This window comes from Electrophorus electricus, chromosome 14 (genome assembly GCF_041902795.1).
Source record: "Electrophorus electricus isolate QZ-2024a chromosome 14, ASM4190279v1, whole genome shotgun sequence".
Lineage (NCBI taxonomy): Eukaryota > Metazoa > Chordata > Actinopteri > Gymnotiformes > Gymnotidae > Electrophorus > Electrophorus electricus.
In genome coordinates this window covers 7,055,001-7,067,155 of record NC_137510.1, presented here as the reverse complement: position 1 = coordinate 7,067,155, position 12,155 = coordinate 7,055,001, and the positions used below count along the sequence as shown (strand labels likewise).

The window sequence follows — 12,155 nt, the reverse complement described above, 5'->3', positions numbered from 1 at the left end:
TAGAAATGTTTATTTACAATCTTGATACAATCTTGTATCTTGTAGGTGTACAAATTGAGCATACTAGGGGTGTAACGATACATGTAATCTTTAAGATGTAACTTAGCAACATGCTATACTAAGCTTTGTTCAAGTTCATTGGTGACTGACAGAATCAGTAACATTGTGACACACAGGAACTAGAAAACCTGCTTACTTATTCAAATCAGCTATGTGGGAAAACTTTCAGGTTCCCTGAGAACTGAGTAGTGGACGAGCATGGTATGTCAGCGTTGTAGGGTATGTGTGCAGGAACACCTGAACATGCTAACCCATATTCAATGGCCTCACCCAAATGTGCCAGTAATTTACAATTGCACATTTGGCAGATGTTCTTATCCAGAGCAATTTACAATTTTGATCATGCTACATAGAGGTAGCAGATAAATGTAGTGTTAGGAATCTTGCCCAAAAGTTTCAACTCCTTATCTCTTGCATCTACATGCAAGAAGCAGACAGGGCCAAAAACATAAGTGAGCAGTTGGCATTTCATCAGGTTGGCATTACATTTTACTGCTTAATACGCTACAGGCTCCCTAGACTTATGTATTTTGGGGGTTTTATTCCCAGTTTTTACTAAACCGTGATGTCCAAACTGTGGCTTGAACCAAACTGTGACCTCTGTGTGCCATTACACCCCTAGAGCATACATTGTTATGAACTGTTTGTGTATGCTAACCAGTCAGTAATGGAGTAGTGATCAGACATTGACCAATAATGAACAGAGTAAAGGGATGCAAACTGTGCATAGCTATGTATGTGCTACCATCTGTAATATATGCTTTGTAAATGTACATCTACCCTTTCTCATATATATATATAATATGCACCTATAAGATTGGAATACCTAATAAAGTGACCAGTGAACATAGATGCAGAGTTGGTTTCTCTAATAAAGCAGGTGGCTTTATTTTTATGGAATTATGGCATAGAAATCAACATACTCTGTGATACTTTATGATGACTTAACAAATTGCTGATTATGATTCTTGTTCCTTTTGTCCAGGTGACTTCACAACAATAGCTCTATCATCATGGTCAGTGACACAAAACTAAATGGGCGATTTATCGTGGATATTCACATTGATTTTTGATAAGAAAAAATTAAGATTATGATGTTTCTCCTGGTTTTTGGCAGAGTGCAGCCTAGGAAACTAAAATATGATTTTAAGAGAGGTTGTTTCTCTCCTGCAGGCAGGGGAAATGAAGTTTTACCCAGCATACCCAACGGGATGACGCTTCACATGTCTGCACACAAACAATGACAACACTTCTGTAAATATAGTCACATCCATTTTTGATACTGTGAATGGACTGAGAGTATGAAGAATCTAAAACACCACCAGTGCCATAAAATCCAAAAAGATTTGAGCATTATTTTCTTTACTTTTTGTGAATGTGTGCACTACTAAAAGTACTTTATATCCAAAATATCCAGAGATGGGCAAATAAGGTCAAACAAAGCTGCTGTCTATACAAATAAGTAATATGTCACTCCTCAATTAAGGCCAAACTTATTCACCAGCCTTTATTGAACGTTGAAAATGTCAAGCTGTTTGACTTTGGTTTGAGATTTTATTGTAGTATTTGACATGGAAATCCCCAAAACTACACTGCCTTATTTAATCAGGTTATCATTCAAAAATTGTATTGATTTTCTAATTTAAAATAATGTTGCACATAATTATGGGATGGTGTACTTTACATCTTTGAAACACTGGTTTGCCATGCCATTTTACACTGGAACACAAGTTTGTGTGTAATTATTTTACTCGCTTAATTTAAAATGTTTTGGGATTTCAGCACCACATTGCCATTTGCTGAAGCTATTTTCTACTAAATTAAAAAGAGAAAACAAAAGTATTAAAATATAGAGACTACAAATATTTGAGTAAAAGGCATGTAAATGATATGAAAGCAGATGCTTTTAAACATGTGCAATAACTTAACACATTTATTAGTGTCAGTTATAAAAATCTATATATTCTCTGCATTTCTATCATCTGAAAGGGACCTATAGCATAACAATACCCCATATACACAGGACATGAGGAGTCACTTAATGATTTGTGTGCAACAGTGGGAACCATATGGCATTTCCCTCTCAGACACTGGATGCTAACACAATTAAGATAATATGTGAGACTATTCAGATTCCACTGGTACAGTAATAGCTTGGTTAACTTTACTGTTAAGAAAGGTCTGTTTTCATAGAATTTGTACAAGATTAACTCAAGAATTTCTGTTATTTTTGCAGTTACATCTGTGTGCAAATCTTACTTAATGAATAAGTTTGTTTTATACATTTTTTGTTTTCTGTATTTGTGCTCAGAGGAGGGATTTGTTCACCAAAATGCCATTTGTGTAAGCAGTAGAAATATTATGGCAATGTCACCAAATAGAATAAGATGGTTTGGGTGCCTCACTACAGATGCTACTGACAGATAGCACTTTTATGGTGCAGCACTTGTTAATATCGTATTCCACTCCTTGGAAATCCAGTGGAATATTCACACTTTTGTGAAACATGGTAGATCAAACATTTTGAAGTGGTTTGTACCATTTTGCATGGTGTAAATCAAATTAAAGTGATTACTTTGTATTGGTGTTATGACTTCAAGGAATGTTTTGCTAGTTAGCTTTTTATGTTTGTGTTCCTTACATAAATCTTACTGAAATTCACAAGCCTGCTTTTAGGGATAGGTATATATATATATATATATAGGTGATTTTATATATATATATATATATATATATATATATATATATATATATATATATATATATATATATATATATATATATATATATATAACAATGATGTTATATATATAGTCATTTTACAATACATCATTTCTATTATGATATTTAGTTTTTCTGAGGGTTGTTAAGTTAGAGAAGACACAATGCACTAGCAACAGATCACTTTGTAATTAAAATAAACAAAAAAATACAGTGATTACAGATTTTGTTTTGTCAAATGTCAAATTTGTAAGCATATGCATGGCTCAAGAGCTCATAACTAAAATTCACAGAACACACAACTTTAAAAATACTAGTACATTGTTCAATGTTTATATACTATTAAAGCATATGAATAAGAATAATATATGTTTAAGAATGTATTCTGTTCAAGCCTGTTTATGCTATACTTCTGAAGGGCAATATAATTTTTTTTTTTAATTTATGAAACATGCACTGAGTCATTGTTCAGAATTGAGTTTATTATACAATACATTATTGTAGTTCTGAAGCAACATGTTATGGCTGTCAGAGAAAACAAGAGGAGCTATGGCACAGCAGATGGAACCAGTCAGCTATTTATGAGGATGGTAGCATGAGGGAAGAAACTGCTCCTTTGTCTAGAAGTTTTAGTATACAGGGTGCTCTTTCTGGAGCAGTGGAGTTGAAAGAGGTCATGTGTGTGAGGCACCTGCAATGATTTTCCCTGACTGTTTCCTGGTTCTAGCAGAGTACAAGTTCTGGAGGTAGAGCAAGGGAGCACAGATCTTTTTCTTTGCGGTTCTTACTGTTCACTGCAGTCTGTTACTGTCCTGTCCTTACTGTTCAATGCAGTCTGTTCCTTTCCTGTTTAGTAGCTGCTCTGAACCAGACCATGGATTTGTACAGGACTGATTCAATGTCTGTGGTGTAGAACTGGCCCACTAGCTCCTGTGGTAGACCATACTTCCTCAGTTGTCGTAGGAAGTACATCCTCTGCTGTGCCTTATTGAGGATGGAGTTGATGTTGGTCTCCCACTTCAGGTCTTAGGCGATATTAGTTCCCAGAAACTTGAAGGACTCCACAGTTGACATAGGGCTGTTGGATATTGTGAGGGGGAGCAGTGTCATGGGGTGTCTCCTAATGTCCACCATCATCTACAGTCTTAAGTGTGTTCATCTCCAAATTGTTCTGTATGTACTGATGATGCAGGCATGATGTAGTTACGACACTCAAAAGAATGTTTGGTGACATTGCAATATCTTCGTCACCCACTCCTTGTACTTTCCCAAAGTTACATCTCCCCTATTACAGCATGCTATTTTAAAAGCTTATCGGAAAAATCTTCCTCTTGTCAAACCATGAACTGCACATAAGCGGATATTGAATTCTTTAGCTGAAAAAGCAAGATGCAGGTGGTACACTTGCCCAGTTTAGGAAACCTTTACATTTAATTCTGTGACTGGCCATATTTGGTGATTTATGTGCTTTATCTTGTTGGCTTTCGATGTAAAAAAAAAAGTTCAAAGTTCAATAGTTCATTCCATTGTTGATGGTGAGCAAGGGCACCTCTAGCCTTTGGGCCTCGCCCATCTACATAGTTTACTGCCTTAGAATCTTGAACCTAAACTTCAGCGTTCCTTTACACCTTTCCCAGCCATTCCCTGAACAATAAACCATACATTATACTATACATTGTCTAAGATAAACTTTGCAGCTATGTTAGCAAGGTTGCTTTCTTAGTCAACACTTATTTCTCTAGCCATCCCTCCATCCACTTTCAGTCAACAAAGTTTTACTGAAAGTTCTTTACAGGTCATGCGAAGCACCTTGTCACTGGGTGGCCAGAGAAATGGACTCCTTTATTTCCCTTGTCTTAGCCACTCAGTTATAAGCATTTCCTCTCACCACTTGAGTAATGAGGCCAGTGGAGCCATGTTTCAGATCATGGATTATTAGCAGTAAACATAGAGCTGCATAATGGAGGCTAAGTGGTTGAAGGCTACAATTAAACCCTTGCAAGCTGAAAGTGGTGCTTTTCCTTTATACCTTGGAATTTGGGTTGCCAATATCTATTATCATGCATTTGTTGCTGGTGTTGCCTGGCACCAGAGCAGAGTGAGCTCGTTGATAACCGTGCATGTGTGGAGCAGGCATTTTATTGTTAGGCTACTGGCTTTTCTCCCTGATGCAATTTCTGATGATTCAAGTTCAATTAAATTGGTATTTCTAAAGTGGAACCAAGGTGGTTCACCTGCTTCATGTATTCTTCTTTACAATGCTAATTAGTGTGAGATTATACTGTCAGAAGCCTCATTACTGCCAAGCCACAAGAAAGCAGAGCAGCAAGGTCCTGCTTCTTACCATCAGTGTTCTCATGTTCAGTGCTAAGCTGTGCCCACCCCATCAAAAAATAAAATAAAATAAAATAATTGTATTATGAACCTGCTGCATGCAGCAATGGTTGTGTCCATAAATCCAGCCAAACAATCAGCCTGTGTTCATTTACAAAACGGGTAATGCAGATTCACACTTAAATGCCTTTTTGGAGCTGAACAGCTGGACTGCAGATTTCTTTACATGACAGCTCTAGTCAAGCAAATTGGATATGTAGCCCTTGTAAAGTTTCTGTAGAATCTCACTTAATCTCACATTACATAAGTGTAATGCTGACCTCAACCCCAACCATAAACTTTATGATAAGGCAATAGGTAGAGCAGAGCTTTTAGTTAAAATGTAGGACCAAAAAACAGAGCAGTACATCAACATGAGTAGCTTTACAATAACCAGAATGCACCTAAAAAAGGTTCAATATTTATCTTGTGTTGTTTTTTTTGTTTGTTTTTTGTTTTTTTAAATCAGTTGTTAGCAAACACAGTTTTTCAGTTGTGTTAGGTGACAGAAACTCTACACAAAGCAGAAGGCAAGAACACTGGTAGCTATATGGCAACCATCCCAGGCTGGGGCTTCAGATATGATAATGGATTTCCTTACCCAAATTCTCACAACCACTGAAAAACAGTGAAATGGGCTACTAAGCAACTATTGACATGCCAGCGGCTGATCTACACATACAGCTGATACAGCAAATAGAAAAAAATATATTTTGTTCCCTTTCAAATTTATGACCTACATGTTTTAAAGTACACTATATTGCCAAAGGTATTCACTCACCCATCCAAATCATTGAATTCAGCTGTTCCAATCACTTCCATGGCCACAGGTGTATAAAACCAAGCACCTAGGTATGCAGACTGCTAAACATTTGTGAAGGAATGTGTTGCTCTCAGGAGCTCAGTGAATTCCAGCACGGTACTGTGATAGGATGCTGCCTGTGCAGTAAGTCCAGTCATGAAATTTCCTCGCCACTAAATATTCCACAGTCAACTGTCAGTGGTATTATAACAAAGTGGAAGCGATTGGAAACGACAGTGACAGAGCCATGTAAAATGACAGAGTGGGATCAGTGGATGCTGAGGCGCATAGTGCGCAGAGGTCACAAACTTTCTGCAGAGTCAATTGCTACAGACCTCCAAACTTCATGTGGCCTTCAGATTAGCTCAAGAACAGTGCCTAGAGAGCTTCATGGAAAGGGTTTCCATGGCTGAGTGGCTGCATCCAAGCCTTATATGACCAAGCAAAGCGTCGGATGCATTGGTGTAAAGCACGCCGGCACTGGACTCTAGAGCAGTGGAGACGTGTTCTCTGGAGTGATAAATCACGCTTCTTTGTCTGGCAATCTGATGGACAAGTCTGAGTTTGGTGGTTGCTAGGAGAACGGGACAATGTCTGACTGCACTGACCTAAGTGTAAAGTTTGGTGAAGGGGGATTATGATGTATGGTTGTCTTTCAGGAGTTGGGCTCAGCCCCTTAATTCGAGTGAAAGGAACTGTTAATGCTTCAGCATAAGTGATTTTGGACAATTTCATGATCCCAACTTTGTGGGAACAGTATGGGGATGGCTCCTTACTGTTCAAACATGACTGCGCACCAGTGCACAACTCAAGGTCCATAAAGACATGGATGAGCGAGTTTGATGTGGAAGAACTTGACTGGCCTGCACAGAGTCCTGACCTCAACCCGACAGAACACCTTTGGGATTAATTAGAGCGGAGACTACGAGCCAGGCCTTCTCGTCCAACATCAGTGTCTGCCCTCACAAATACGCTTCTGGAAGAATTTCAAAAATTCCCATAAACACACTCCTAAACCTTGTGGAAAGTCTTCCCAGAAGAGTTGAAACTGTTATAGCTGCAAAGGGCGGGCCGACATCATATTAAACCCTATGGATTAAGACTGGGATATCACTCAAGTTCATATGTGTGTGAATGCAGACGAGCGAATACTTTTGTCAGTAAAGTGTATTACTTGCGGGGAATGCTAGTACTGCAGCTGGACGTAATTATTTTATTCGCGGCAATAGTGTATTAGGCTATTACATCCAATAAAATGTTAATTAATTTTAAGGCGTGGTCCATAAAAAACATTGAGTGCTATCATAATTTAGGTTAAATTGTCAAGTGGTGTTTGAATTTATCATAATTTATCGAAATTACAATTTTTCAAATTTATTCTTAAAATAAAGCGCACTTGTTACAATGAATTCGTACATCATGTCCAAACCGATCCGCTGTAACATTGTTGATTCTTCTCAAATCAACTGCACTCAAAGGAACCGTGTCATTGGGCGTCATCTCCGACACAATGAGAGGGAGTGAGTAAGTGAAAGCACATTCGAGCAGTCGAGTTCGGAGTTGAGTTTACGGGTGAGTCGAGGTGTTATCAAGGTGTATGTAACTAACTGGCATGGCGATGTGGTTTCTGCGTGGCGGAGCCCGTTGTAGCTACCCCACGGAGTTGGGCTGTTTGAAAAGTCATCGATGTTTGGTTTTAAAGCTCGGAAATCTGTGCAGAGAAAGCTAGCTTGTTGGCTATGCTAGGGAAGCACTAACTGCTTAACTGCATTAGCGAGATTAAAATGTCACCACGTTATGTCCATTTGCCAATAAAAGAATGTCTTGCATCATTTACTGTCGACGGTTTTGTCTGGCGTTATTCTCCAAGTAACTCTAACGTACTGATTTTGATTACCCCTTGTCAGTTGGATTTTATAGTGAGTTGGCTGGCTAGTTAGCTTTCTTAGCTAGCTAATGGGCAGTGTTTGCGTCTAATTCTGAAATCATTGACGTGGTACGATTATCTTATTGGGGTACTATTATATCGTATTTGTAGGCAACATGATACAGATTAATGTTGAATGTGGGTGGCTCCAGGGTATGAATAAGGACATTTAATGCTGTTTAACTACAAAATGCAGAGCAGGGAAAACGTTACAGATTAACCGAATTGTCATAAACGTTACTGATAGCGCCGTTGTTCAAAAAAGGTCAACATTAGGCTACGTAATAGGAACTTTGTAACACTGTATGTAATAGTAGAAAAGGGACTTCCATAACACTTATACAAATCAACACGTGGTCAATCTTTTCAGTACAACCCGCTGATCACTTAAATGTCGCTACTTTTCAGTGCTATTTATGTAAACGATTTAAGGATCACCGTCACCGAGAAGATGCGCACGCATTTTGGTAACGGAAGTGGACATTTGTGCCATTGATCCGCAGTGGTGATCCCATTTCAATTAATCATTTAATAAAATATAATAATGTATTTTATGTATGTATGTCAAAGCAGTATTACACGTTTATCCTTACACAATTATGATGTATATACGCAGGGATTTAGACGTAATAAGGTCCTTCAAAATAAAGGTCTCGCAATAATGGCGGAATCTACTCTTATGTTCCTACATTAATCAGTTTAATAATCCGGATCTTATTAGTTATATGAAGAAAATCTTCCAGATACCTGCAAAATAGCAGACTGGGAGGACTATTTGTCGAAATTGCCATTAGTTCAGTGGTCAAGATACTCATTTGATTGTGAAACCTAGACTGAGAAACATAACACACTAAATGGAAACTATGTGCCTAAAGGTCACTCGTGTGGCTCTAAATAAGCATTGGTACACATCTTAGCACATATACTAAGAGCTTAACTGCTAAATACCTATGGGTAACATTGTTCATTAACCTTACACAAAGTATAGTCAAGGCTAATGTTTACAGTTAGATGCTAATGGAAATATGCCAACTATAAAGTTAACTCCAAACTAAGGAAACATCAACTGTCGTCCTAGTATACTGTAATTTAAATTTGAGTTATATCTTGGATAAATCTACTCTAGGTGCATGCACACAACCCAAAAGATGAAAAGGGTACTGACTACACCCGGTTTAGGACAAGGTCAAAATAGTCAGGTCTCCAAATAAGATGTTCACTAATGTGCCTGATCAATAACTAGACACTGGGGAACAGATGGTATAAGATGGCTGTTGTAACATGAGTAAATTGATTTGCATAGGGACCCAGGACTGTATACACAGTCTGTGATAGGAACATAGCTAGAGTAGATTCCAAAATTATTTCAAGACTTTTATTTTTGAAAAATGTTAAGTCCAAATGCCTGCATCATCATTCTGCAAGGATAAAAATATAATGTTTTGAGGCACATACATACAATATTATTGAATATATATGAATTATATCTTTTGTTAACTGAATTAGCTGTTAAAGAATTGGGATCAACACTGTGGATCAATGGCACATCCTTTGCAAACACACACACGGCATAATCTCTGTTAACAGACTTTGAAAAGGTCTATTGTGTACCAACTAGTGGCTTGTCCTTCCCTTAACCATAAATAAACTGGTAATAAAAATGTTGAGTAAATAGCTATTAGCTTTTGAATTTGACAAAATCAACTCTTCCATCATTTATATAATTAATTGCACTCTTAGCTAAATATTTATATTAAGTTGACTTCCTTGCTGTTTATTGCATTATAGAAACTGGAAGCTAATGATGCTTGAGTATTAGAGCTAAAACAGGAGACCAAATTCAGTGTGTGAAGATCAGCATGGTATAATCATACCACACTCTAGAAGAGCTATAATTCAACCTACAAGCTGCAGTTCACTATACAATAACTGATAGCATGTGTTTTGACCATCCTGTAATAGCTGATACTTGGTATTTTGATTTGTCTTTGTAAACGGTTAAAATACAATGATAAAATGCAATAATTGTCTCATTTTGGATATTGTTTAAAATTCAATTCTATTTTGGATATTGTGTAATAACAGTTAACAAATACCAAAATTTGCATACTTGACATGTCTGAATGAAGTTTCTTCATTCTGTGCAAAACTTTACTGTGATGGTACTCCAGGACTGGAGTTATGCACTGCTGCCCTAGTAACATCTATAATGCAGTATTGTTTAATTTTCCCTAGTATTGTATTGACATTACTATTTAAGATTCTTAGTTCTACATCTGTGTGTACATCTAGCAGTACTGAATATTAATTGTCATTGAAGCTGCGGGGTTCATTTTTGCAGTATTGGGCTTGTAAAGGGGTACAATGGCAAATGTAATTTTTTTTGGTGTCACATGCTGTAGTAAAGAGATTATTATACCAGACATGAAATAAAGCCTAATTATTTAGGCCCAATATTTCCAGTATAAAGTTACTGTTATTGGTGTGTCTTTTTAGATGAGCATCATCCAAATCTTATTTCAGTGACGACATTATCACTGAAATAATGTTATGAATAATGTTAGGATTCTTACAGACCTCTTCCTAGGTTAGTTTTTGCATAAAGATGCTTAATTCGTCAAACCATGCAATATCTGGGGAGTAATGATAGCCTAAAAAAGTGTTACTGTATACCAAGCGAGCGGTACTGTATATATAGCTGGAGAAAGCACATTTGCCCTTTATTGCTCTGCTTTCTCATTTAAACTGACTGCAAATGCAAATAACAAACTACATTTTGTGAGGGGAAATGGTACATGCCTTTTGTTTGTTTGAGAAGTACTATACAGAATTTCTGTAGCTCCACCTGCACTGTGGAAAGCACTGTGGCTGGCAGTGCTTGATGAAAAAACACAAGAGTGATTTTGTCAAGAAACAAAAGTAGCAAAATGATGGCAGGCCAATAGAATTTTACCCAAAAATCCTATACATGCATTTGATCATCGTGAAGCTGAATTAAATAATGATGAAGGTATCTGGGACACAAGAAGGTGGGCTACAGTCTGATTCAAGTGAGGAAGCTACTGTTAACAGAAAGGTAAAGGCACAAAGTCTATTCCAGTCACTTGACTTAATAATACTGGATATATGTTGCCTCCTAAATAACATGAATAATGTAAATGTTCATTGAGAGTGGAAAAAAATAGGTCACAGTATGAATATCTGGTCCCTTTGATGGACATCATGATTACCTGGATACCAAAATAAGGTTTACCAAAATAAGGTGACATCACTGTGTGTCTGTCAGAAATACCTGTCAGGCCTGGATGATCTGGAAGAAGAGTTTGAATCTTATTCCCAGGATACAAGAGGGCCCAAAGAAAGGTTAAATAAATTTACACCTAGCGCTCCCATAAGCCTGTAATAAGAAAGACTTGATTGTCTGAGCTAAGAGGTACAGTGAAGTTTGAGTCCTGTAATCGAAAATAATATGGTCAGAATAGCCATTTACTAGGCGTTTAGAGGGATCTTTTATTTATTTATTTAGATTTTTGGGGAGCCAGATTGAAATCGCCACTCCCATAGTCACGTGACTGTAGTATCTGCTGGCCGCGCTGTGACGTCGCCGTAGAGCTTGAGAGAGACTCGCCTAGAATAAGCAGTCCAAGAGCAAGTCGAGGTGCGGCACAGCGAGTTGCGTTTTTCATTTTCTCATCTGCAGCGAACAGGAAAATCTGTTCAGCATTTTATAGACCCAATGCCAGGTCCCACTCAAGCACTGTCCCCAAATGGAGAGAATAATAACGACATCATTCAGGACAATGGAACCAACATCATTCCTTACAGAAAAAATACAGTGCGAGGAGAGCGCGCCTACAGGTAAATCAGTGCAGTATTCAATCATTTGACGTTGTTTTAGTAAAGCTAGATGTCATCACCAAACTAATATTTTCAAAGATATAGTTATTACGCATATGCTGTAGTTGATTTTATATACAAGCGTTAGTCATATCCTTTCTGAATGTACAGCAGCTTCCTAGGAAGCTGGTCCGAGCGTTATCCTCGTTTCCTATTCATTGTGGCTTCTTTTTTTCTTGGACCCTGCCATAGCTTTTCGATTGTGCAGTCACTTGGCCAGCTTATACCATGTAGCATATTTTACAGGACTGATCTGCCTAGTTGATCATGAAATTCTATATTGTGCATAGGATCTTTGCTATATTATTACAGGAGCATATTTCGGAGCGCAGGCTCCCTATGCGACACTGACAGCGGCGCTGACACCGCGAGAGC

The 12,155-nt window shown here is 37.7% G+C and overlaps 2 protein-coding genes across 18 annotated transcripts in view; both read left to right on the top strand.

Moving 5' to 3' along the window:
• Window positions 1-7,788, top strand: part of dtna (dystrobrevin, alpha) — a 32,118-nt gene extending 24,330 nt beyond the window's left edge. For all 14 annotated transcript variants that reach the window (XM_081695910.1, XM_081695919.1, XM_081695918.1 and 11 more), the window contains 2 exons: window positions 1,046-1,076; window positions 1,234-7,788. In XM_081695910.1, coding sequence (XP_081552036.1) covers window positions 1,046-1,076; window positions 1,234-1,246 — 44 coding nt within the window. In that variant the 3' untranslated portion in view covers window positions 1,247-7,788. The remainder of the gene's footprint in view (window positions 1-1,045; window positions 1,077-1,233) is intronic.
• Window positions 7,452-12,155, top strand: part of mapre2 (microtubule-associated protein, RP/EB family, member 2) — a 14,166-nt gene continuing 9,462 nt past the window's right edge. For 3 of the 4 annotated variants that reach the window (XM_035530863.2, XM_081695922.1, XM_081695921.1), the window contains exon 1: window positions 11,568-11,741. In XM_035530863.2, coding sequence (XP_035386756.1) covers window positions 11,620-11,741 — 122 coding nt within the window. In that variant the 5' untranslated portion in view covers window positions 11,568-11,619. Of the gene's footprint in view, window positions 7,529-11,567; window positions 11,742-12,155 lie in introns of those variants that run through there. The other variant, XM_035530864.2, reaches the window with a different exon arrangement.